The sequence below is a fragment of the Tachysurus fulvidraco genome, chromosome 8, assembly GCF_022655615.1.
Source record: "Tachysurus fulvidraco isolate hzauxx_2018 chromosome 8, HZAU_PFXX_2.0, whole genome shotgun sequence".
Taxonomy (NCBI): domain Eukaryota; kingdom Metazoa; phylum Chordata; class Actinopteri; order Siluriformes; family Bagridae; genus Tachysurus; species Tachysurus fulvidraco.
The window spans coordinates 14,650,218-14,677,450 of record NC_062525.1 but is presented as its reverse complement, the minus strand read 5'-3'; the positions used below and the strand labels follow the sequence as shown (position 1 = coordinate 14,677,450).

The window sequence follows — 27,233 nt, the reverse complement described above, 5'->3', positions numbered from 1 at the left end:
ATATGTACGCACATTAGATGTATAAAGTACAACTTGACTCCAGTTTATTTTGTCCTTACGAAAAATGAACTTGTCTCTTTAAATACACGCCCATGATCTCTATAAGTTTCGATTTAGCATTATTTCTTCACAACCGAGTCCTGTGAGGCGATCACGATGAGGTAGGCATAATTAACGTATATTAAACAAACAAACACATAAATAAATAAATACACAAACAAATAAGTGCGTCACACATTTTAGGCTCAAGTCTGTGATGTGACGTCACGGCGATTGTTTTGTTTTACAGTTCAACAGAAGCATCAATTCTTGAGGATGAACTGCGCGAGCTTGAGTGTCACTTCACCTGGGAGCTGGAAAAAGAAGAGCTGGATCTCACAGATCTTTTAAACAGACTGGAGCAGCATGCTGACTTTAAACTAGGTGGGGACGCGGGTCTAGCGCAGACATACAACTCTTTGGGATTTGTCAAGTACCTTCTAGGATCTCCTCAAGACGCACTTGCCTTCCTGCAGAAGAGTGTAGAGCTCATTAGAGAGCACTGGGATAATGACTGTGACAAGTGGCTCATAGTGCCCTATGGGAATCTGGCCTGGCTTCAGTATCACATGAAATTATTTAGTGAATGTGAGAATTCCCTGGAGAAGATCAGAAGCATTGCAAAGAAATTCCCTGATTCTCCTCTGGGTCTTAATCATGAAGTGCTTGGAGAAAAGGCTTGGGCCTTATTCAAGTTCTCTCGCCAGTACTACAGCCAGGCTAAAGAGTGCTTTGAGAAGGCTTTGGAGCTAGAGCCCATGAATGCTCAGTGGAATTGTGGATATGCCTTTGTTCTCAATAGAACAGAAAAACGTGACCCCAGTGTACCCAACTTGTTAACAATTAAACACCTGCGACAGGCCATAGAAGCAAATCCGGATAATGATGAACTTAAAGCTCTCCTAGCTGTAAAGCTTGCTGAATCCACAGAGTATGATGAAGGTGAGAAATTGATGGAAGAAGCTCTGGAGGGTTCCCCAAATGCTCCTAATGTCATTCGATATGTGGGTAAATTTTTGAGAGCCTATGGCTCTGTGGAGAGGTCCATAGCCCTGCTAAAAAGAGCTTTAGAGAAGTCACCCACATCAGGATTTATACATCATCAGCTAGCTCTGTGTTACAAGAGAAAAAAAAATGATTTGCAACGTGAAGGAATTCAAAACACTTCAAGAGCTGATGCTGAGATTCAGAGGCTTCGTAGTCATTGCATTTATCATTTAGATAAAGCCACCGAACTTAAGTGTGGCTTTATTATAGCTATGATGGAGCTAGCAGTTCAGTACAGCGAGGATGGGAAACTAGATCGTGCTGAAGAGCTGTTTCAGCAAACCCTGCAGATAGCTAAAGAAAAGAATGAGAACCTACAAACTGTTTATCTCTGTTATGCTCAGTTTCAGCAGTACAAAAAAAGATCCATGTCTGATGCCATCACTTATTATATGGAATGTCTGAAGATAGACGAAGACACAAAAGATGGGAAAAAAAGTGCAAAACATCTGAAAAAGATTAATGATAGACGGTCATTTAAAAGCCCCGGAAGTGGAAGAACCCAGAGAAGCTTTGAAAGGAAATAGAAGAGAAATGCAGGGCCTTAAGACTGCTGAGAAAATTCTGCAAAATACAAATATTTATCAATATCTTAAATATTCTGTCTATGCCAAGGTTGGCTTTATATCAGTGTAATTACACACTTCTACAATGCCTCTCACTATCATTCTGATCTTTCACTATTAATTTCTATACACTAATTTGTCTTGTTTAGCAGACACATTGAAAAATGTCAGTATTAAACATGTACATTATTTTATTAACCGAAATAAATGCTCATTCAAAACAACAGCATGTGACCAGTACAGAAAATATATTTCACTGGGCTAATCTTTTATTAATCATAATTTAGTTTCATGTTTATTGCAAAAGACATTGTAACACTTTTTGCTTTCATAAAATAAAGATGATATGTAAAACTAGCTTATAAAACGGTCGCTAAAAACTATTTATCCTGTCAATGTACATGATATAAACATTGTGTGTCAACATGGCAGCATCCAACAATGTCCAAGACTGTAGTGAGTTAAATAAATCAGCACTGCCCTCTTGTGGCACTGAATCCTGGTCTTGCCTATTTAAATAAAAAATCATGAAGTCTTAATCTTAAAGTCTTGAACAATTATTTTCATATATTATATTGGACAAACACTTTGTAAAAACTAGATGCAATATGCACCAACTCTAACTCACCTTTTCTGTTTCCAACGTTTAGACGATAGAAAAGGCACATTCATGGGATTTGAGACTGTGGAAATCTGGTAATGCTACAAATGTTTTCCCCAACTACTTAAGTCTATGTACTTGCATTGTGTACAAAAATAAAAGATAACAGGTCATATAAATGATAGGTTCAACTCTATAAAATTTTTGCAGTATAAAACTCTGCCTGTTTGGCTTCACACGTTTCTGCTGTGGTGACTTTGCTGAGCGAGTTCCTCTGAATTCTCTGGCAGTGGCGGACCACAGTGATGGTACACAGCAGGAGAGCACTGGAAATGAGCGCAAAGCCACTGAGAAAGAACGTTGCTGTGTAGGTGCCTGTGGTATCCACCAACCAGCCTGAGAAGCAGAAGAATCAAACATCAAACCTATTAGTCAAGGCAAGACACGTTTATTTATGTAGCACATTTCATACACAATTTTAATTCAAAGTGCTTTACATAGAAAGTAAAATAATCATCAATTGAATTGATTTAAAATGAAATTAAAACAATTAAAAGAGGAAAGGATTATACGTAGTGCAATCAGTTTAGACATAGCACAGGGCTCGTTCAGAAAAATGAACAGCTAAACAGTTTTGAGTCTAGATTTAAATGTGGTTAATGTTTTAGCACATCTGATCTCTTCTTATTAGTACAAATTCAGGCCAAATTTCTTAGCTACAAATAATAATCTAACTTCAACCTGAGGTTTCTTCACCATAAACTTCAGTGGTACTGAGGCACTTATTTTATTTTACAGTGAAACAGTTCCAGTAGGACAAATTTCGAATGGCTACTGATTTAAAATAGAAAGTGTATGTAATGTATGCAAGTAAAGACCTGCTGACACTCACCTCCAATAGGTGGGCTCAGCAGATATGGAATAGCATGCAGGAAATACACAACACCGAGTGCAGATGACAGGCATGCTGTCCCCACTACATCTGAAGTCACCACAGGAATAAGGGCCACATAAGCACCATCAAAATAGCCATAGAGCACCGAGAAGGGCACCAGTAGAGCAAATGTATGTAGGAGAGGGATGAGGAAGCAGCAGAGACCCTCCATTCCCACAGCAGCCATGTAACAAATGCTCCTGTACTTCTTCAAGCACCTGCAAAAAATGGAAAGATAATTCAGTCAGGATATTCTGAAAGACTCGTTAGAATTTAGCATCAATTTTTGAACTAAAAAAGCCTCTCGGATACATGACAAATATCAATCAAATACCTGGATAACCCTTACAACTAGACATCAGTGACCTGCCAGTCGGTCACTTGAGACTATTTAAAAAAGTATAGAGAGTATAATCTAATTCTTATTCAATATATTTTTTAATTAAAAGGAATTAGTTATAATTGCTAATAAGAAAAAGACTCTGGGTCTGGGAAAACCTATCAAATGTAACTGTGGCCAAAAGGAACCTTTAAGATAGATTTAGAAACTTGGCTGGTAAAAAGTTATTCTGCTTAAAGATGAAAATGAACGTCAGACTTTTATTAAGATGATGGATAGTAAAATGGACATGAGCCAAATCAGGTTGTGATGAGATGTTGTGGAAATGTCTCTGATGGAATCTTAATCTTATTTTTCTCATGAGCATGTGAATGGACTGCTTAATCTGCCACACAATTAATGTTTTCTCAGCATGAAACTGTGTAAGCATCCACTGTAGTTCACCTTCTGTCTGTGAGCCAGCCGAAGGTTATGTTGCCCACAATGTCAATGACACCTAAAATAGACATAAGAAAAGCGGCATGGTGGTGACTGACACCCACATCTAGTGCGTAGGGCACTAAGTAAACAAACGGCAGGCTGCAGCCACTGGCCAGGAGGAGGAAGGAGCCTGCCAAGACCAGGAAATCGGGCATTAGCAGGAAATGGTAGTCCTGCATGAATTGCATGCAGCACTGCTTGGTGTTTTTCTGCTCTTTGTTGTTTGTCTCTTTCTGATCGGATGTGAGAGGTGTTGAACTGTATCCACACTCGGTGTCCACTGGCAAGGGCAAGGCTTCTTCTTCTTTGAGCGTGATAGGCCTTAGCAGAGCTCCACACACACACAGGTTGGCCACCAAGCCTCCCAGGATAAGCAGAGCACCACGCCAAGAGTAGTGTTCTATCAGTAGCTGCACCACAGGAGCCAGTATGAAGGTGCCAATGCCGCTGCCAGACATAGCAATGCCATAAGCCAAAGACTTCCTTTCGCAGAAGTAAACACCAACCATAGCAATGGCTGGTGTGTAACAGAGAGCAAAGCCAAGTCCTGCAAAGAAAACCAACACTTTCAGCCACCAACTTACAATATTATCCCATTTATATTATATTCCTCATTTCTTGGGCTTCAGTAACTAAACAAACTTTCAAATTAGATGAGACATGAATCTGAATTAATTTAGGGTGCCTTACCAGTTAAGACACCTAGAGAGAGGTAGAGGTACTCTAAACTGGTGGCAAAAGAGCTAAGCACCATTCCAGTAGAGGCTAAGAATCCTCCAATTATCACAGCCACACGACATGAGAGCTGATTCCCAATCAGACTGCCCAGAGGAGCTGCCATTGGAAGAAAATACAGTCAAATAACACAGCAAAGCATTGAATAACAGCAAATACAGCACCAAAGTTCATTTGCAGGGTAAAATGTAATAAATTATTTTCAAAGTTAAGTTGTTTCTATACCTATACATCTATAGATGTTTTCTGTTTTAATTATCACTGTATACAAGGAAAGGTCGATTTTAATGAATAGCTAAAAAAACCTCATTTAATTCAATTACATTTTCATTCACTTCAATTCATTTCAGATTTTCAAGGGGTCAAAACATTATATATACATTTTGGGCCCCTTGTCTCAGACAGGTTTGTTCAAAGTTTCTCTGGGATTCAGGTCGGGGCTTTGACAGAGTGATCTGACTCCAATACTTTACTCAGAATCACAGTCCTGCTGGAAGACCCAGTTGTGACCGAGTTAACTTTTTTGGCTTATGTCTTGATGTGTTGCTTCAGTATTTCTAGATCATCTTCCTTCCTTATTATGCCATATATTTTCTGAAGTGCACATGTTGCTTTTCCAGCAAAGAACATCTGAGCAAAGAACAGCCCTCCAAATACCTTGTGATAACCTACAAACTTCACTCTGAATTTATGCTGGTCTTAGAGTTGCAAAAAAGCCTCAGGTCATGGACTCTAATGATGGTAGATGTGCAGGCTTGTTCACTGATGCCTACAAGTTCCAGAGTACATAAAGGATCCGTCAACTTGGTGTATGTTGATATTTTGGCCCACTAGAATTAGTGTCTTTAACTGACTGGTTTATTTGTTACCTCTAATGTACACAAGTACTAATGTCCTACAGTAATTGGCTTGAAAAACAAAATGAATTCTAACAGGAAATTCATGGAGTCGTACTGCTTATCTTCAAATAACTATCTGTAACTTTCTGTTATGTAACTTACAGTATGTGTGTCAGTGTGTAGTATAATGGTTCAGTTCTCACCAATCTATTATGCCACTGTGAATTAAGAATTAAATCTTCACTTTTCAGCATAACCAGACTTTAAAATGCTATCACCTTACTTCTGGTTGAGACACGTGTAAAAGGTTGTAACACAGATTTTATTAACTGCAAAGCTTGCAGTTTTTTCAACTCATTGAACTCGCTAGGATTTTGGCCAGCAAAAACTATGCTATCAGTTTGTTGATAAGAAAATTACCACGTCAGCTAATGTCAGCAAAGGAAAACTTTATGTTAATAAGTCAGCAATGAGTAGGGCTGTTCACTTTTTATTTTTGGAAGCACTCAGTTCCTTACAAATACTAGGTGTTGTGACAGCAGACATTAGCATGAAGAACAAAAACAAATGTGCCTGCTGTTACAAGTCAAGCTGTGTCTTGCTAAATTTCAAGAAAAGAGAGAGGGGGTCGAACCTCCTGTGGCCTTTCATTCTTTCTATTGTCTAATTCCAAATGAAAGCTACACATAGTAAAGGGGTTGTTCTCTTGCAAATGCTGGATATGTTTAAAGTATGCAAAATAAGTTCAACGTGCTAACAGCAAGATGTCACATCCGAGGAGAAATAATTAACATCTAAACACAGTGAGCACTAAACCAGACATATACAGTATATATGTTTGACAATGTATACTATTAACTGAATAGGAAAGAAAGAATTGGCTTAGCTGGGTTCAGACAATTTTTTTACATTGTAAATGCAAAAAATAAAGTCAATTAAAGATTACATACCACACAGCATGGTGGTGCAGTCTACTAACGAGTGGATCCATGCGGTCCCAGAGTAATCATGTGCAAAATGCATTTGAAATTCAACAAAAAAAATGGAGATGCATCTAGAAAAAGAAAAACAACATGTAATTACATGTGTAATATATGCACTAAATTTCAAAGCATGTGATATTCTTGATTACTGCTCTGTTTCCATAAAAACACCACATTCCATAATAAAACAGAACCACTTTCTATCAAATGAGAGGAGACGCTGAATCCTGTAATTATTGCTGCTTAGCTGGACAGTAAGAAGTTCAGCTTTGGCATCCTAGGGGGGCTTTGGAGTTGGAGAGCTGGGAAAAGGGCTAATGAGGCACAAGCCTCACCCCAGTCTGTCTGCACCTGAACAAACAGGGTGAAAGCACCAGGCAGGAGACCAGGGTCAAATCAGTAAGAGTGAATTTGACAGCCAGTGACTCTTACATACTCAATCATTGGCCAAAGAACACACATGCAAAGCTAACCCGGGGCCACCGGAGGGAGAGATGTCTTTCATTCTGTTCAGACTGGTTAGAGCCAGCCAAATTAGGGCCAAGTCATTTCTTCAGGTTCTAAACCACACCCATCTGCAAATGAAATGCTGGCTAAAATAAAATTAAAAAAAAGAGAGAAAAAGGGTGTCAAGTTGCTCTTTCAGGTTTAAGGAGACTTTCTCTTAAGAATCCCATTAGGAATCATTTAATCTGGACAAGATTGTTTACCACCACATATCTCTGGTACCTATGTACAGGGTGGGCCATGACAGTTTATGTTATCATTAATTTGTTCAATTTTAATTTAAGTCAATTAATTTCACTCTCCAAGTTCAAAGTTTCTAAAATGTACACTGCCACATAAAGTTGTCAGTTTCTCTGTTTGTCAAAGTGAGAGATACCATAACTGCTCTAAATCTGCTTCTCTGGAATATGGAATGGAATAACTTGAAAGTTTACAGCCAGGACTTTCCTAACCAGAACAACAAGTACATCACACAGGCTGCAAAATAAATAAGTGCAGAGTACAGCACATTTTTGCCTTGGGTCATAGGCCACCAGGTATTTTCTCACCATTTATTGTTTCACACAATATCACCGATAGGACACCGATAGGATCACCGACATGGCATAGATAACAACACTTTAACAACTCAACACTTTTCACAACAACTTCAACAACTCTATATTTCTGATTATAGGGCACCAAACACAAGGTGTTCACACTAAACAATATCTCCCTTTCCTCAAAAACTAAACTCTTAGTCACACTTAATCCCAGGTAAATTATAGAGGGCTGTGAACTATTACCTGTAAAACCAGTAAGACCACTGTGGCCCCTTGTTTGACAGCTTGCCAAGTTGTTTACCCACGTTGCAAATGTAACCTGAACTGGCCATAAGAGAAAGCTCACAGACCCGCTGTGCTCAATTTATTTTCAAGAATTCTCACAGTGAAATGAACTAAATATAGCGTTCTACATGTTATCTGTTATGTCCATGTCTACGTTTGAGCAAAGTTTAACTACATAAGAAACAGACACTCGGACTCACCAGAAAGTCACACTTAATTATTAAAGTTTATTCATATAATTGGTTTGACATTGTATGCGATTACAAATTCAATAGTAAGAAGGTTCTTCTTACGATTGCAGACCATGCTAAGGTGGTGTATTCAGAAAATGGTAAAAATAACCCAACATTAAGCAGTATTGATTTGATCCAAACAGGTTTTACCTTGTTACAGCACGAGTGCAGACAGTAACCATGAAACAGCCGGCCACAATCATCCAGCCCCAGCCACCATCTGGAGGAAGCACTCCTGCTGTCTTTTCTCTCTTCTTTTCCTGAGCCATGGAAGCTGCACCCACCTCCACTTTTTGCTCCTTAACAGCAAGTCCAAAGCACATGCATTCATAAACACACACACACACACACACAAACAGAAACTCTTCACACCCTGTCTTAATCACGCTTGGCTTGGAGTTCCTTTTGAAGATGCAGTTACTCCACTGAGCACAGGATGTCACTAAAAGAAGGACTGGAAATAAGTGACGAGGTGAGCTACAATGATTAACAGACAGCGTGCCCATGTAGCCCTAGGATATCCTAGAGATTTGGAGCTCAGTGGAGCCCGCTAAAGTGTCCTTGATTTGTCAGCATATGGCCTGCACTAATGATTCACAGCTGGCCTGAGAAAGGTGACATGTTTTCTCATGATGGTTCATTTAATAACTGGAGCTGCCATAATAACTCAGGAACCTGCTTTCTGCCCCAGTAAACCTTTTAACCCTGATGAAAGTCTGATGCATGTTTGGAAATGTTTTTCCTGGAACAACACATCCAGTGGTTCTCAGTTTCCCATTACCAACCTCAACGTCCACCTCCGCCACAAACATCCGCTAGATAACACATGGATAATCAATTCAAATGATTTGTACACAAAGGGCAGAATTTTGCAGACAGCAGATGTCAGCAAAAATTAACTTACTCTTATGTATTGGTCATTGTTCTATATATACATAACATTGTATATATATATAGACATATGCAATATCTGCTTTTATTTATAACAGGGTTAACAATCTTGTGTTCCGATTGCGTAACTATTAGCAAAGATTATTGTAATATTGTTTTTTTTTTTACATAAATTTAAAAAAATAAGTCTTTTTGTTTTTTATTTGACTTGCATTAACCTTAGTCTCCATTTCAGTTCTATCTTAACTCAGTAGAGTTTATGTCTAATTAATTTGTTTTTGATTAATTAGAAAATCTAATGTGTATATACCTGAAATTAGTTTGTAAGGTTTTGAATCGGATCACATACGGCACAGGCTAATAATTGTTGATGGTGACGACTAGAGTCATAAATTCTGTCTGTTAATAGAGCCTTATATATGTTAGAGCCTTATATAAGCCTCATAATTTATAGTAACATTATATATATATATATATATATATATATATATATATATATATATATATTTATATATATATATAATACACACACATATAATGAGGCTCCTATATACAGTATAAGGCTCTTTTTAAATGTGTGTGTATAATATGTGTGTATGTATAATGACTACATACTGAGACTAATTACAAGACTGTTTTCTGGTTTCTCTATACTTATCTGTTGTGTTCAGGTTTGTTGAGATCTGTCTTTCCACTGAAAGATAAGAAAAACAGGGTGATGGTCCTTACCATTGCAGCAGTCAGCAGCCTCGTGCAGTTAAACAGTGAACCGATTCCTCATCGGCCTCCACAACACAAACCGCTCTACAGTAAACAAGCTAGAACCCATAAACAAGTTAGACATTGTGTAACTTTTGAGGTTCCACCATCATTTTACCGAGGTGGTAAACTTCCATCCAGCGCCCGAGTTCTCAGCGGCGGAAACATCCTGCTCTGTCCAAGCGACTCGACTCAGCATGTTGTGGGACGGATGTGGACCTACAGCACTGAAGCTCGTGCGTTTCCTGGGCGACTTCCTAACCTGCGTACTAACATACTACATAGTAGGTTTAAAAAGAAAAGTACAACACCAGAAGTGGTCACTTTTGGGAGCGCACTATGGCAGCATACTACTGTGGTGTGTAGTGCACAACTTTAGACACACTCTAAGATCACTTTCTATATTTATACCGAGGCGAAGACCCGTGTAAGGCGTAAATTACTATTTATTATTTGTATTATTATATATACACACACAGACACACACACACACATATATATATACACACAGACATATATACACACACACACACATATATATACACACAGACATATATACACACACACACACACACACACACACACACATATATATATACAGACACACATATACACAGACACGACATACACACACAAATATATATACACACAGACACACACAGATTATATATATATAATATATATATACAGACTCTGTGTGTGTCTGTATATATATATATATATATATATATATATATATATATATATATATATATATATATATATACAGACACACACAGAGGCACACACACATATACACAGACACGACGCACACACCAATGCCATTAAATGAGAACACGCTTGGAGACCTTTTCATAGATTCATCACATTTAATAAAGTTTTCACAAGGTTTGTTGACAACAGAGAAGATCTGAAGAATAAACAGAAAAATATCAAAAGAGATTTGTGAGGACATGAAATCTTAGAGCAGGGTTGGAATGAGCTTTTCATTCCACATGGGGCAGAAATAAGTCTCGGCGACCCTCTACAACATGTAAACAAGGTCCACACACTGCCAGTTCAGAGTGACAACACTGAAGGGGACGATTACACACATGGTAATATACTGCCTTTTAACAGACTGCTTATGTGCCACACAGCTGAGACCAAGCACATTCTGGTACACAATCAGGCATGTATGTTGTTCTCATTACTTGTGAAAGGAAAAGAATACGTGGTCTGTTATAAAAGATAAGACCAGATTGTGGAAGATTTTATTACTAAATCATATCAACTCTAAAGTTTTGTGATGATAATGCATTAAGCATGACTCAACAGGCTGGTGTGAATGTAAAAAAAACAACAACACACAAATGAAAAAAAAAAAACCCCAAACAAACAAACAGAAATTGAACACGCCTGAAGATATATTAAGCTCTACCAGTAATGCGTTAGACAGACACAAGCCTGGTACACATTTTTACCATTACTGACAAAGACTGTAGTGCCCCAACTTGTCTCACATTCCTTTGCATTCATATAATTCATCCTGGTGTAATTTTAGTTTGCAGTGACTCGGAGATTAGAACAGTGTGTACTAACATATGGATTAAATTTCCTGAATAACAAAAGAAAAAAATGAAATAAATAAACATGAACAGACCAACTCAACATTAACATTTTACAATGACATCTAGATGACAAAGAAAAATGTACAGATAAAAGTCTGGTCTCCATTAGTAAAAGGCACCCCGTAACACTTGACTGGAAAGAACAGAGGGGGAAAAAAAACGTGTTGTGTTGGACTGCCATCAACACTTAGCAGTCAAAATGGCGACCAACAGCATAAGGCAATTCTGAGGACTAAGTAGAAGTAATGAAAGGATGAAGTGTGGGGGAAAAAAATCCAGCATCACGTACTGTATGGTTTTAAATCTCTACACATTAAAAGGGAATGCTTGATTCCCATTGGCATTGCAATGATTGCTGAAGCTAAAAAGTCCATGTGCCCTTAACAACAAATGAGTTTCAGACAATGAGGCATTATAAATAGACATAAAATGTGTAGGTGTGGCTGCTGAGAGCTGGTGATTGAATACTAAACGCGTTAGGTGACATGAAAGTATTACTAGTGTTCGTCTTTATTTACTATGATTAGCTTAACACTCTGTATATTTGCTTAAAATACTACAAAGTCAGTCAACAGTATTGTATTGCTGATATTCTGCATACACTAAAGTTCTCTCACATTCTTAGCAAATGCAGATACACAGACAAGACAGAGGAAGAGAAGGGCAAACTATTCCTTTAAATTCCTAGAGCTGTGATTGTGAATTTGTTACAGTAACTGGATTTCCCAGACCAACTTGATATTCAGTATCTAGATATCAGCCAACCCAACAGCCTCAGCCCTGGTCGCCCTGGCAAAGATTAAAGAATCCCTTTCTTCATAGCGGCACTTTCTTACGGGAACACGTTATATAGCAAGTCTAAAGGTGCATGCTGATGTTAAAGGTACATTGTGCTGGGGTTCTTTAAAAGAAACGTACAGAGGTTGATGAAGGCATTTGTTAGAAAGGCGGGGACAAAGGCAGGAGACATGTTTAGAGGCTCAAAATCGAATTTTCAAGTTAAACTATGATACCATCATATAATGCCACAGAGAATGACTAGCTCTAAAATGATACAATCTGCAAAAGTGTGGTTTAAATAGAAACAAACAAATAATAATAATAATAATAATAATAATAATAATAATAATAATAATAATAATAATCTATTACAGTGTAAGTACACCACAAGGGTACAAAGAATTATGGTCATGTGAGTAGAGTAGTCATCCAACAAACAATTCATCATTCAGACTATGGGATAAAAGCAAATCATTACTGCTAATATTGAAGAAATCGGTTAAATTCAACTACACTCATTTAACAAAAAAAGCTGCTGATTGGTTAACACAAAAAACCTTGGTCCCAAAATTTATAGCTTCTAGACATTTAGATGGAGAAGGATGTAGACCTACAGTATATATTTTATTTGTTTTGGCGAATACTGTTCAATCATCGTATGAAATTTTTTAAAAATGATTTCACTGTACAGTTTTTCCAACATAAATGTCAAAGTCCAATAAGTAATGCTCAAATCTCCTGCCCCGGCGATCAGGCCAAGGTTTCCTGTGTACACTAATGCTGGACCACAGTGTTCAGTTTACTGAGGTGTGCATAATAATGCTCATATCTTAATCAGGGAATTATCGGCTTTGCTGTACATTGCATATTACTGACTAACTGCTAATCATCTGTTGGTCACATGCTCTTTCCTTTTCTTTTTTTTTTTTGCAACATGTGAAATGGACGTAACTACAGCGTGGCTAGTATGAACTGAAAAGGGAGTCGACTGCCAAGATCAACGAATTACTTCTTGTTACCAATCATCAGCACATCCCTATGACAATGACGTCATGGCCACATTTCTCAAAATAAGCTGTTATATTGTATTATCGATCATTAAGTGTGAATGGTTAAAAAAACAAAAAACGAAAAAATAAATAATAATATTAAAAAAAAAACACGTACTTATTGGACCTTTAAAACCAGAAAAGTTAGCCAAAATCTCACCGAAACATTTTGGACAGGTAAAGAAGACTATAATACAATGGAACCATGACTCAGGACAGGGAAGGTGGGAGAGATAATGATTACTTTCAATTCTATTAAGTCATGTTTTATGCCAAATATTTAAAACATACAACACACAGGGTTTTGCAGAAGTGCTGAGCATCACTCTAAAAATCAGCAGATTTTGGCTTATGGGGCACTGACTATTATAACATAACCATCTTCATTTTATTTTACAGCAGACTGTACCATTCTTATTAGTGGCAAATACACACAATACTCTCCACACCCGATACAGGTTTCTAGATTAGGCTTGCATTAAGCTTTCAAACAGAGAGACAGGCATCATATTAGATAGCTGACTTGGCTTTTCCTGGTTATAGGAGGAGGCGTTCTTTGACATCTTACAGCAGCTTCTGGTTAGAAAATTCAGGAGTTCTTCAACGCTTCAGAGGTCATCAGTCATCTTCAGTAGCTCTAGGAAGGCACCAACAGCCCCAAAATAACCCTGCAAATGGGTGGATCATCTATGTTAGAAAGTTTACCACAACCTTTGTCAAATTTGCTAAGCAGCCAGTCATGGATTAAACAGTCATTTAAACATCAGTACTCATGCAGCATCAATTAAAAGCAATTGATAAGCTTTTTAACCTTAACAGGCACTTACTTCATGTTCCAAAAACAGGGCTTTCAACTGTCCTTTTGACCAAAAGTCCATGGCGTAAGCTAGCAGCTTTGTAGAAACCGTGTTGATTCGCAGGAAATTCCCAACAAATACAACTCTTTCAATTTTCTAAAAACAACAACAGACACATTTAATATGTTAACACATTTAATAAAACTACATATTTAAAGTAAATGTCATAAATGTCACATCTTGGCTTATTTAACCAAGACAATGTTCAGATCGTATTTGAAGAGGAAGATCTAGTTTGGTCTAAATATAACGTTAATAATGTGTGTATATTTGTTTTATCATTTAAGCCACATCCACTCAGTCTCTAGTGTCATCTGTCCTGATTTCAGTTATTCCCATAAATTACATTAAAATAAATTAAAATAAATAAATAAACAGTGTGTATATTTGTCCATGATGCTTTGCTTTTAAAATGACACTGAAAATGGTTAGTAAATTGTTTTAGTTATTCATCGATATAAGCAAATTGTTACACTATGGCCTAAGTGTAAACAGTGTCACGTCAAATTTCAACCTCACATCGCCCCCTGCTGGAAACCCCCGGGAGTTACTGTATAATTCAAATAACTGAGTGAGTGCGTGCATTACATAAGACAAATTATATAGCTATAACTTTGCATAAATGGGGAAAGGAAATACAGGTTTTGCTGCGAGTCTCAATGATGCTGTGCAGTATTTATTAATTGCAAAATAATAAAAAATAATTAAATAAATATTCACCACAACCACCAACAAAGAACAAAACAGTGAATGTGTCAAAATGATGCACTTGATCCTCTATTGTTCCAGCAGGAGAGTTTATCATACCTCCATTGAAGATTCCTACTGTTAAGCCCAAGCACTAAGCTCAGTACACGACTTTATATCAGAATACGTCCATTTTCGGTCTGTTTTCTACAATAATTTATTTTTTTAACAACTAAACATGCACGAACAAACAGCAGGGACAGCAGGGACAGCAGGGACAGGGAATGTGTTGTTCTGTGTGCTTTGAAAGCCCTGTACAATGCTGCTTGATCTCCATGCTACAAGGCAACACTGTAAAGAAGCTTAAAGCAAACAGTATCAGCTTCCCACAGGCTCAAAATGCTTCCTTTTGGGTGTGTTATTGGTGAGTTTTTGGAGACGTTTAACATAGAGTTCATTTTAATAAAGTGAATTTAATAGAGTAGAAGATAGATGTCAAATAATGAAAACCATCTAGTGCTTTGGCATACTGCAGAACGAGTGCAACATCATAATGAATAATGTGATTCATAGTTATGTTAAATTATAAATATACGAATATATACATATACTGTATATATATAAAAAGAACTAAACAAACCTCATTCACAGCACACATGCGGGCAATGGAACCGATGTTGTTTGTTATGGTAACAAGAGTAGCTCTGGCTAAGTCTTCTTTGCTGATGCTGTCACGCCTCTCCTTGCTCATCATATGACCAAAACTAAAGGACAACAAAAAATGGTTATAAAAAAAAAAAGCTTAAGCTTCCATAAAGGTCCATGGCTTCTATAAAGACTTATTGAGCAGACGGGGGGAAAAAATCATTTGATACCTCGATGCTACAGCAGATCCCTGAAGACCAAAGCGCTCATAATCACCGCCGTATATGTCCTTTACCAGCTTGTCAACATTTGTACTATCCCCTTTGGCCGCCATTTCCAAAGCTTCCTCAAACGTCTCACAACCGGTTAGCAGGCAGCACAAGCCGAGAAACGTACCCCCTCCCAAACTGAGAAAGACACAGGTTGTGCATTATTTTATTTATTTAGACATTATTTTAAAACTCTAAACTCATAAAAGGTTTGATTGTCATCCACTAAAAATGAATGAACTGCCAAATTGATCTGCATACAAAATGAATAAAACACTTCAATTGATAGGCAGGCAGACAGACAGACAGACAGACAGAGACAGGCAGACAGACAGCCAGACAGAGACAGGCAGGCAGACAGACAGACAGACAGATAACTTCCCATCCCTAATGATAATAGTTCACTATAGTATTTTTGTTTAGATGTGCTGGGGTCATTTACCTGGTGCCAGTGACCCGTTTGTAATTGTCTTTTGAGTAAACTGCCAGAATGCTTACTCCTGAGCCAATGTTTACCAGCAACATAGGAAAGGGATTGTCAAGGCAACATGGCGTCTTGACACAGTTTTCAGGATCAGAGGGGTTTTGGAAAAAGTAGCACTCTGCGTGGCCATTGAAGCCGACTGAGTCGACGTAGAGCAGGCCCTGGATCAGGCAGTCCAGCTCATCAAGTTTCTGCAGCTCCAAATTCGCCACCTAACAATAAACACAGCCACAGTGAGAGGCAGATTTAGCACAGTTGGTAATTGTAAGACTTCTCTGAAATTTACTACAATTACATGGCTCATATAGTGTAGAATAGGTCTCATTTTGCAGCCTACTCTACTGATATGAGCAGTACCAAAGCTTTTAGCAATGCTACACGTCCCTTCCCCCAGAGGAAACCAGCAAATGTGGAGAACCAGTTTGGCCTGCTTTGGCATGCAAGAATAAATGTGGAAATTATTTTCAATTCTGTTCTAGCCAAATTTAAATTTGTCAGTAACGACTGTAAAAGTAAGCCTTTAACCCTCATTTGCTCAACTGTATAAATGAGAATACTTTGGATAAGATTGTCTCTCAAATGCCAGAAATAAATTTTTTTTTTTTTTAAATGTGTAGGAATATATCACAATCCAAAAAAATCAATACTATATGGCCCTTTTTTCTTTCCTATATGAATTTTTTTTTTAACTAACCGTCCTGAAATCCTCCTCAAACTTGTAGGCCCCCCCTCCAGTAGCACATAGTGTCGTATGCAGGCTGGAGAAGTTCTTGTCCCGGCCCATCTGGATGAAGCTGTGCATGTCATGTGTGGGAAAGCGAATGAAGTGCAGGTTGCCCTTGCGGCCGCACATGATCAGGTTCTTCAGCTCCAGGTGCACATCACGGATGCCTGTGTTGCCATAGGCCACATTGGATGTTAGGTAGCGACGAATGCTCTTCAGGCTCTCCACTTCCTCCTGCTCCTCTTCAGCTGTGATGTCCTTTGGTTCAAAGTACACCAACTTCACCAGAGTGCCACCGATATCCATGCCAAACCACGGAAATGCTAAAATACACCATTAGGACCATTAGAAACATGCATTTGTCATATTAGCGGTACACATATGCCCTAGAGGTACTTGCCTATTTGTCAATATGTCTTAAAAATAGACATTCTAATAGCAAATGGAGTAATTATGTAATTCACATTTATAATGAAAGCAATAGAAATTTCATTGTATTTTTAACATTTCATTTTTAACAGGTTACACTGTAATGGTAAATCTAGCTTAAACTGTCGATATGTACAACAATTTAATTTGGATTAAAACAAATTTAAAGCATAGTCTGTGTTCAATAACCTAGACGTAATTAAATCACAAAGACACGATAAAATGTTTGGAAGTGGTGTTTTACATACATTTTACAAACAAAGCGATAAGACATGCATCATGAAACTAATAAAACAGTAAGATCCTACTATAATATAGGGGTGTACTATAATACCCTACTATTATATATAACATCGCTGTTGCATTACAAACTGGAAAAAAAAAATACAGCAAGACTTTGCACTACTTACTAAGTCCTTAGCCCTGACTTTGTTTTATGTAGCACCATGATCCTAGAGAAACGTTGTCTCATTTCACTGTGTACTGCAACAGCTATATACTGTATGGTTGAAATGACAATAAAAACTTCTTGACTTGACTCTCGAGGAAAACACAATCATGTTCTACTAACTACTAACCGGAAGGTCATGAGTTCGAATCCCAGGTCCACCAAGCTGCCACTGCTGGGCAAGGCCCTTAAACCCTGAATTGCTCATTTGAACTGAATTGAAATAAGAGTCACTGCTAAATGCCGTAAATGTAAATTAGAGTGGATACTGTGCTGCTATTCATTCTTCACAATACAGCTGCAATCTTCGGGACGGAGGCGATGAAGGAACCTTAACCTGAGTCCAACAAAAGAAAATGCCTGATTGGCAGCAGCACATGTAGGTGAAAGGTGTGTTTACACCCTCCATGAAGCTCAAGGAGACCAAAGTACTCAGGCATTAAAGAGCCGTGAATACAAAGGCCATGTTCCAAAACTGTCACCCTATCACACACAGATATAATGATAAACCTGCTTTCTTTCTTTCTCTCAGAAAACCTGCACAAAACAATGATATACGATATACTGCTGTAATAAAGGTGCATTTGTGTTGTGATCGTGTTGATCGTTCCCCTTTTTTACACGGACCGCGCTTCTGATTGGCTGGGAAGAAACGTCAATCAGAGCGGCTGTGTTTTGTCACGTCTCCTGAATCTGTGGCAGCCAATCAAATCCCACCTCGGACCATATACATGATTTCACAACACAATGCACCTCAGGGCCGTCTGTGCACGATTCAGCCTGTATAACTGTTATAATAAACAATATAACTGTCAATGCGTCATTTACTGACACGTCACAGAATAAAAGGCACGTTTTTCGGTGCGTGTACTGTAATATAATATAATATATTAAAAATAATATATATTATTATGTTAAAAACGTCACTTTTAACGCACCTGACAAAACACCGCTCCTATCATTTGGACATATATAGTCGTGTATGTATATATATTATGTGTGTGTATATAATGTCTGAGACGAGGCGACTTACGTGGTCGGTGTTTTCTCCCCGAATCCATCCGTCTCCGAAGCCTGCAGCGTTTAGCAGGAGACCCGTTGTTGTGCGCGACATCCTGATGGTGAAGATGGTGGATATTTTCAATACCATTATGGCCACCGCTACAGTTCGGGCTACTGTCATCTCCTCCATCTCCTCCTGCTACTCCTCCGCTCGGACCGGACTGCGCAGTGTGAAACCCGTTCATCATCCCGTTCGTGTAGTGTTCAGGTGCTCCATTATGTTCGGGTGATGTAGCTTTCTCCATAGTTTCACAACGTAATAGGACCGAGCACCGACCCTTGAGCGCTTTTACGTCAACCGCGTACCTTTTTCGACGACGAACCGGAATGAAGCCGTTAAACGAGTCACTGACCGACTGAAGGCTGTAATACGTCGTTGCGCGATCGCTGATCAGATGGAAAACGTCTATCGTGCTGTCTAGGACGTGAATTCGAGGTCGCTGTCGGTCATTTTTCTTTCCTCACGCGTTTCGCTAGAGCATTGCAGCTTCCGAGTCAAACAGCCGGTCGGAGTCGTCACGTGAAGAGTGACGCGTCACGTGACGCGTGAAAACGTCACAGGAAGGCATGGAGGAAGAATTGGGGGAGAGGTTGAGGGGAGGTTGTCTGCACTGTATGGTATTACCTCACCTCTGTATGTCCAGCACATTGTGTTATTTCAGCTTTCATACGTCTACTTCACACGTCTACCATATTAAACATGATTAAAAAACATGATTAAAACGATCTAAAGGTGATCTTCTTTTCGCCTGGGTATGACAAACTCCCACCCACTATATCCCTAATATTATAGAGAATTCATTAATGAATCTTGATTAAAAGTTAAATATGATATTAATTGTCTGCAATATTAGTTAAATTGTGAATTTCATTACTTGTCAAGAGTCTATCTATCTATCTATCTATCTATCTATCTATCTATCTATCTATCTATCTATCTATCTATCTATCTATCTGTCTGTCTATTTGTAGAACAAAGCTTTATAGGTATACAACATGTGCTTTTTATGATAAATCACACATATTAATTGTACCAGAAGAATGATTGGTAGCGATACAGTGACAAAGAATAGCACAGTTTTATGCATTTATTTCTGAGCGTGTAGTGTCACATAAACTAATGACACTTACTGAAGCTTTGTCCTGAGAGCAGCTCAGCTTTGTTTGATGGCTTGTGGCCATCCGTCTTCCTCCTGATCACATTCCAGAGGTTTTATATGGAGTTCAGGTCTTTAGTTTGGTCTGAAAAGTGGAACCATCCTGACGCTCACTGCCAGTGAACCCCTCTGCCAGTAAAGCAAGAATTGCATCTATCCTTCCATCCATCCATCTATCTATCTATCTGTTGTGCAAGTGTTGCCTCCAGTGTTTGCTGTATTTACACTTTTTTAACTCAGAAATGTGCTCTCTTAATTAATATAGAAAACACCCCTGTAGCTTTTTTAGAGAAAAAAAAATGAGTGCTTGGGGACATGTATTTTTCTCCATTGTACCACATCCACAAATAAAACAGCAAGTGCTAAGGAGGAAGTTTTAACAAGGAGTTTCGATTACATCTGTGTTTTCAATGAAATGTTTCAGTAGGACAACAAATGATTATTTAGAGTAAGAAATTAGTGAACATATTTTGGAGTTGATGTGGTTATCTTGTGTATGATTGTTTAACTTTCGGTTAATCCTGTAATTTTTTAGTGTAATGTTTTACATTTTTATCATGGAAAAATGGCAGGAAGTAATCACTCCATCCTACTGTTGGTATATGTGCTTCTGTACTATCTTATTTATAGTTAACCTTGCAACTGGAATAAATCCAGGGTTTATTTTTGTAGTCTTGTGTTAGGAGGTAGAGATATGTGCTGTATATGCTAGTGTTACAGCAATAGAAGCTTTATTTTATATATATATATATATATATATATATATATATATATATATATATATATATATATATATATATATATATATATATATATATATAGTCAGCATAAAAGGCCATATTATATTGCAAATGAAATAAAGAATAGTTAAATATATATAATATATAAATATAAGGGCATTCAAGTGTAGCTCTGTTTTTACATTCTAGTACAACTATAGTTGAGAGGAATATTGTACAGCTAGTAAATTCAGATAAGTTCAGTGACCTGTCTCCTATTACAGGGTGTAGTGCTGAAGGTAAATAAGACCAGGTTGGCTATAGGTTATAGTGTACAGTGTTATGGTGGTGTGATGGTCCAGAGTTGAGTCCTGGTGTACTATTTGTGTGCTGCTCTTTGGACAAATGGTGTTAAAGACAATGGGGTAATTAGAGGTTGGTTGCAGTTTGGAAGAAGATGTTCCTCTTCCTGTGTGCATGTACAAATTGTTGGGTCTTATTCATTTCTAAAATGTTAAAGGGTTGGATTGCTCATTAACATAAAACTTTGTGAAAGTTGTAATCGAGTATAATGTACATTTCATCCAAAATTCGATAAGCTTTTTTGTTTTTGTTTTGTTTTACATTTGTTATATGACTTCCAGCTAGTGTCTAAGAATAAACAATGAATTACATCATTGTGTACTGAGTGTAGTAATTATAGCCAAGATGACTAACAGTAATGTTTACAAGCACTATTTTCAGGACATAATTTACAGCAGGCCCACAGGAACAGTTTAAAAACAGTAATACAGTAATTAACAGATAAAACCTAACAAATTTGGCACAGCACAGAGAAAATGGGAAATTTCTTGCTTTGTGTCTGTAGGTCAGCCCTGTGCTTTGGCCAGATATGTTGTCTGGGTCACCTGTTACACTGTGTAAATAAAACAAAAAAAGAATTAAAAAAAAAAAGATTTTATGTCTATTTGAACAATTAAATATATCATAACATTTTTGAATGTAATGAATTTGATCATTTTGATAAAGCATTTTTTCTTTACTAAAATATCACAGAATTTCTCAGAATACATAACTAGTTGGATTGTGCACATTTATGCACTAAACAGGCTTCTCGGGCTAAAAGTGTTTTGCAACGTGTGCATTTGTGATGACAAAATATTTCTGTGCTTTTCTTTACATATTGCAACAAAAAGGAAAAACTGCAGCTACTGTATTTGTGGTTGTGTTAAATCCCTCACATTGTTTTTGTATGATTTATTGTATGAAATTTGTCTTTTACCTGCATAGCTGGCAAAATGGTCTGCCTTATTAAAGATATACATTTAACAAACACACACACACACACACACACACACACACACACACACACACACACACACACACACACACACACACACACACACACACACACACACACACACACACATTCTTTCTGAATGAAATTAAAACTATTAATGTAACTCTTCATTTGGTTTCATTGACCGGAAGTACAAGTTCATTTGGGTTGAACAAAAAAAAAGGATCATTTTATTAGCTGTGGTTGATCTGAGTACTGTTCCTGTTTTGAATAAATGCACATGTAATTCTGATAACACAGCTATGTCTTTCCTTACAACAAAATATATTCATTATATCCAGTGCCATATATCCTTTATTATTAACAGTGTAAATACTGTGAGTAGTCTTATAAAAGAAGTCATCGGCAGTATAACAACATGCGTCTCTCTCCAACACTGGTGCACACACACACACACACACACACACACACACGCACACGCACACACACAAGCATGAACGCACAGGGGAGAATACTGTCTGAAGATGTCAGAGGAGCGCTTGTTGTCTATAACAGGCAGGATGTAACTTTATCAGACTGATGAATCGTTTCCTCTCTGTCACTAATGAGAGGTCAGAAAGAGTGAAGAAATCTTTCCTGTGATGTCTGGCTTGAGCTCTGAGATGCTGCAGCTGCGCTTAATGAAGAACCAAGCAGAACAAGCAACAACTCCATCCAGTTCTAGTTTTATGGGCAATAAAAGCAGCTGTGCGGAGCATCTTCTGCACTATGGGAATACAGAGAAAGTGCTGATCGGAGGACTGCTTATCATACTTACTGTTTCTACCATTTGTGGGAATTTATTGTTGGTCCTGACAGTATGTTTGGTGAAGAAACTGAAGCATCTCTGTAATTACCTGATTGTGTCTTTGGCTGTGGCGGACTTGGCTGTTGCAGTAGCTGTAATGCCCTTCGTGAGCATCAGTGACCTTAAAGAAGGACACTGGATCTTTGGTCAGCTCTTCTGTAATGTTTTCATCGCCATGGTTGTGATGTGCTGCACAGCGTCTATCCTCACTCTGTGTGTGATCAGTATAGACAGGTCAATCTCTCTTACTTCTACTTCTTTAAACACTCTCAATTCAATGTATTTACACACTGTTAAACTGTATCTTTAGTTGTTGTTTTTGTTCCTTTATATCTATTTTTTACCTGGAGATGTGGTTACATCGTACCTAAAGTTTCAGAACTGTAAAGGACTGTAATTCACTTGTAGAACAAAGCTTTATAGGTATACATGTGCTTTTTATGGTAAATTACACATATTAATTGTGCCAGTAAAGCTAGAATTGCATCTATCTATCTATCTATCTATCTATCTATCTATCTATCTATCTATCTATCTATCTATCTATCTATCTATCTATCTATCTATCTATCTATCTATCTATCTATCTATCTATCTATCTATCTATACCTAAATAAGTCAGGGCCTAAGAACACTATCAAGCTAAAAGTACAAGAAGCAAATCTGTATTAAATAAAGCACTAATAAGTACCTGCTGTCACCAGTAATTGTTAAACAATGGTGAAAGAAATAGATGGCTATGTAGTGTGGTACTGTAGCGTGGATGTAACATGCATCCACCGAGACATAAGAACCAGAGTAGTTTTTTTATAGGAAAATAAAAATATTTCATGTGGCCTAAATTTCTCCTCACTGTCATGTTTATTAATTGCAATAGGAGACAAAACTCATAAAGGTCATTAAGCAGGTCCTTTAGACTGAGAGCCAAGGCTTGCTTCACATCTAAAACTCTCTCCATATGCTATTAAGTTTCTGTCATGTCTGTTGTTTCAGGTATCTTGGTATATTAAAGCCACTGACCTATCCTGTGAGGCGGAGTGGAAAGTGTATGGCAAAAATAGTGTTGATTGAGTGGTTGTTTTCTGCCTCTATCACGCTGCCGTCGTTGTTTGGCTGGGCTCAGAACATCAGTGATGAGAATGTGTGTCTGATCAGCCAGTACCTGGGCTACACTGTTTACTCCACTGCTGTGGCTTTTTACATCCCCATGTGTGTGATGCTGATCATGTACTACCAAATATACCGAGCTGTCAAAATCAGTGTGGCCAAGCACGCCATCACATCGAGACCTGATGATGGTGTGAGCTACGTGTCAGCTGTGCTGAAACTGCAGAGGGAGATGAAGGAGCGTGCTATCATTACACGACTCCTGAGGAATGAACGCAAGAACGTGTCCATGTTCAAGCGAGAGCAGAAGGCAGCAACCACATTGGGTGTTATGGTCGGAGCGTTCAGTGTTTGATGGCTGCCTTTTTTTTGCTGTCCACGGTGCAGCCCTTTGTCTGTGGTGTACACTGCAGTTGGTGCCCCTGTGGGTGGAGAGAACCCTGCTGTGGCTGGGCTATACCAACTCGCTCATTAACCCTTTTATTAACACACTCTTCAACCAAGATCTCAGGACCACCTACCAGAACCTTATTTACAGAAACTTCAACCGCAAGTTCTTAGCAGCTAGCATGCAGGAAGCACTAAAACCACAAAATCAGACGTGATGTAGAGATATAGATAGTGTTCTGAGACAGGCTCACAAGATATACATGTATAGAAGCTTGTTGATGAGCTCAGTACTCTCATAAGGGTTATTTCTAGATGGTAGTCTGAAAACGTTTTGATTAATTCCACTATTCAGTACTCACTACTGGCACATCCATTTCATGAAGCAGAGCTATCCTTCCAGAGTCATGGGTTAAAACATTATGTATGTAAAATGTATGCCTTCATTTTTAACATGATAGGTGTTTTGTACCGTAAGACCAGTGGTACAAGATGGTCAGATAATATAACTGTCATAATGAATTTGTGCTTGTGAGATTATAAATGTTCCTTTATTTTATTCCCATCTAATAATCTTCTTTCTTTTTGTATGATGGTTTATGGATGAGGCACACAATAATGTCCAAGTAATGTGCTAAGTGCTCTTTGCTTTGTCTGTCCTCTACGTGGCATTTAATTGGTGCGTCACTTCTAATGTGGCCACGAGCTAAACCTGTCTCATAATTAGGTATTAGTATTATAATTAGCCAGTCTTTAATTGTCTTGTAGCTGTGAGGAAGGTAGGGGACACTTAAGGATATGATGTTCGTGCTATTTTGTCAGCAAGAGCAATTCTACTTAAAACTATTTAAATTCTTCGACACCAGGTTCCTGCATATGAATCGACATTAATGTGCAGTGTTTATGGGTATGGATATTTGAATGCGTTATTTGCTAAAATGTATAGAATAGAGGCTAAAATAAGTTGATACGGTGAGGTGATTATAGTATCAAGATGTACTGAAATGCAGGTCATAGATTGGCGTTAAAATGGAAGATTGCGTTTGAGTGAATGAACAAAACTAGTGCACATTTACAGTGTTTAAAGGGCTACATTATACGTTCATAAGACTTTTCTGAACATATGATACAGATGTTTTATTCCAGCAGAAGTTGGATCTGCTATACAGCTGCCAGCAACATATTTTGGTTGTAATGTTTAACATTATTTAGACAATATATATTGGCACTGTGGCATCATGGAATCGTTTTCATCAAAGTAGACAATGAGACAGAAAAATTAAATTATAATTTGCATAACTCAATTAAAAGCATAATGTTTTGTATTATATTACTCTTTGTATAAATTTTCATGTATAATGTTTCTTATGTTCTGTAAAGCCACTTTGAGACAATGTCCATTGTTAAAAGCTCTATACAAATAAATTTGAATTGAATTGAACTTTCTTAAGAGTACTGAACAGTTTTCCCATTTTCCCATTGAAATCATACTGTATAATTAGCTTAATAAAAACACTTTATTTGAAGGTCTAAGGAAATAAACATTTATTATGTTATACATATTTATACCATTGTGCTGTTGAATGCCCAATTCTGATTGGTCAGAGCCTTATACTGATATATGGCAGATGACCCAAAACAATAATTGTATGTGTTATTTAAAAGACAGAAAAATATATAATGGTTGATGTGGTGAGGTTTTATTATAAGAAGACATTTAGGATTTGTCTATAGTGTCTGCATATATTAAAAATCAGTATGTTTAAATGTAACTATAATAATTTAAAAAAGCATGAAATATTGTTAATTAATAAGAATAAAACATTTTGGAATGTGCTGTTAATAATGGAAAATAATCCACTATGGGGTAATGAGAATACAGAGGAGGGTCATTACCACCATGCTGTGCTCCTTACATAAAGCAGCTTTGTCACTGCTGTCATTGCCAAAAGCTTCGTTATAACAGGTTTTCATTATGAATGCAGCATTCAGGAGACAAAGTATCTTTTAGAAGTGTTGACAAGATTTTACCACTATTTTGACATATCAGAAGTATTAAAAGCTGTCTTGTCAGCTGTTTTGACGTTCTTCCTTGTCACCTGTCATAACAACTTTCAGTTAAAAGAATCTTGAAGGTGTTACATCTACCTGACATGAAAACTGTCAGAAGATATAGCTGTCTTAAAGCTTTTTCAGTAAATGTTTCTTTAGCCTTTTGCACACAGTCCTGTAAACTCATTAAGTGAAGTGTTACCAGTGATGGATGAAAAGACAGTCCAGATGAATTTATTAAACTTTATTGTAACTGCATAACATTATTCAGGCCACTTTAATGTCTGTCAGTTGGATTTAAATTCTGAATAATTTAACGCAGGTAAAGGCACCAGGACATGTGGAAAATTCGTTTACGGAGAAATTATGCATCACTGGGCCATAAAGCTGAGGTGAACAGAAAAAAGTGAACAAATATAATCAAGAAATAGGGAGTGTGAGATGACAAGTGATATCAATCATCAAGAACAGAGAGCATGAAGGTGAGCAATCGAGTACATACACACAGTTGGAGAATGGCCAGCTGTGTCCGAAGTCCTTTGAATGAATGTTCTGCCAAGAGTAGGACAAACTCCTGACACACTGATAGTGGACTGGGAACCATGAGACTCATGCTTAGTATTCGCATACATATACATTTGTCTCCATTATGGATGTAGCATTTAATTAAAAAAAGCACCTTATTAGTCAAACAATAATAATATTAGTAAAATATTGTTAGCAAGTGTCTAATAAACAGAACCGAGAAAGGAACTGATAAAGATATTTAGCATGGAATAAATGGAGATAACCTTTACTGTTATTTAGATGTTTACACTGTACACTGAATCGGTAGTATA

General features: G+C 37.6%; 4 protein-coding genes across 5 annotated transcripts; 2 read left to right on the top strand and 2 right to left on the bottom strand.

Annotated features, from left to right (window-relative positions):
• Nucleotides 1-27: 27 nt before the first annotated feature.
• Nucleotides 28-2,191, top strand: LOC113662643 (interferon-induced protein with tetratricopeptide repeats 5-like). The gene is made up of 2 exons (XM_027177658.2): nt 28-161; nt 290-2,191. The coding sequence occupies exons 1-2, from the start codon at nt 157-159 to the stop codon at nt 1,611-1,613; spliced, it is 1,329 nt and encodes a 442-aa protein (XP_027033459.2). The 5' UTR covers nt 28-156; the 3' UTR covers nt 1,614-2,191.
• Nucleotides 1,826-10,047, bottom strand: slc16a12b (solute carrier family 16 member 12b). 2 transcript variants are annotated; one of them, XM_027177656.2, is made up of 7 exons: nt 9,752-10,047; nt 8,282-8,430; nt 6,532-6,635; nt 4,698-4,841; nt 3,972-4,554; nt 3,146-3,405; nt 1,826-2,649 (listed from the first exon to the last, which is right to left on the bottom strand). In XM_027177656.2, the coding sequence occupies exons 1-7, from the start codon at nt 9,752-9,754 to the stop codon at nt 2,447-2,449; spliced, it is 1,446 nt and encodes a 481-aa protein (XP_027033457.2). In that variant the 5' UTR covers nt 9,755-10,047; the 3' UTR covers nt 1,826-2,446. The 2 variants fall into 2 exon arrangements, with proteins under 2 accessions (XP_027033457.2, XP_027033456.2); XM_027177655.2 differs by lacking the exon at nt 9,752-10,047 and having other exon boundaries at nt 8,282-9,414.
• Nucleotides 10,048-10,628: 581 nt separating this feature from the next.
• pank1b (pantothenate kinase 1b) lies at nt 10,629-19,361 on the bottom strand. Its single transcript, XM_027177653.2, has 7 exons — nt 18,797-19,361; nt 16,857-17,209; nt 16,121-16,374; nt 15,640-15,816; nt 15,405-15,528; nt 14,048-14,173; nt 10,629-13,888 (listed from the first exon to the last, which is right to left on the bottom strand). The coding sequence occupies exons 1-7, from the start codon at nt 19,068-19,070 to the stop codon at nt 13,829-13,831; spliced, it is 1,368 nt and encodes a 455-aa protein (XP_027033454.1). The 5' UTR covers nt 19,071-19,361; the 3' UTR covers nt 10,629-13,828.
• A 3,250-nt stretch (nt 19,362-22,611) lies between these two features.
• LOC113662665 (5-hydroxytryptamine receptor 7) lies at nt 22,612-25,750 on the top strand. Its single transcript, XM_027177702.2, is given in 4 exon segments — nt 22,612-23,082; nt 23,842-24,323; nt 24,326-24,367; nt 24,370-25,750. Coding segments are annotated over 4 exon segments (1,155 nt in total). The 5' UTR covers nt 22,612-22,642; the 3' UTR covers nt 24,561-25,750.
• The last annotated feature ends 1,483 nt before the right edge of the window (nt 25,751-27,233 follow it).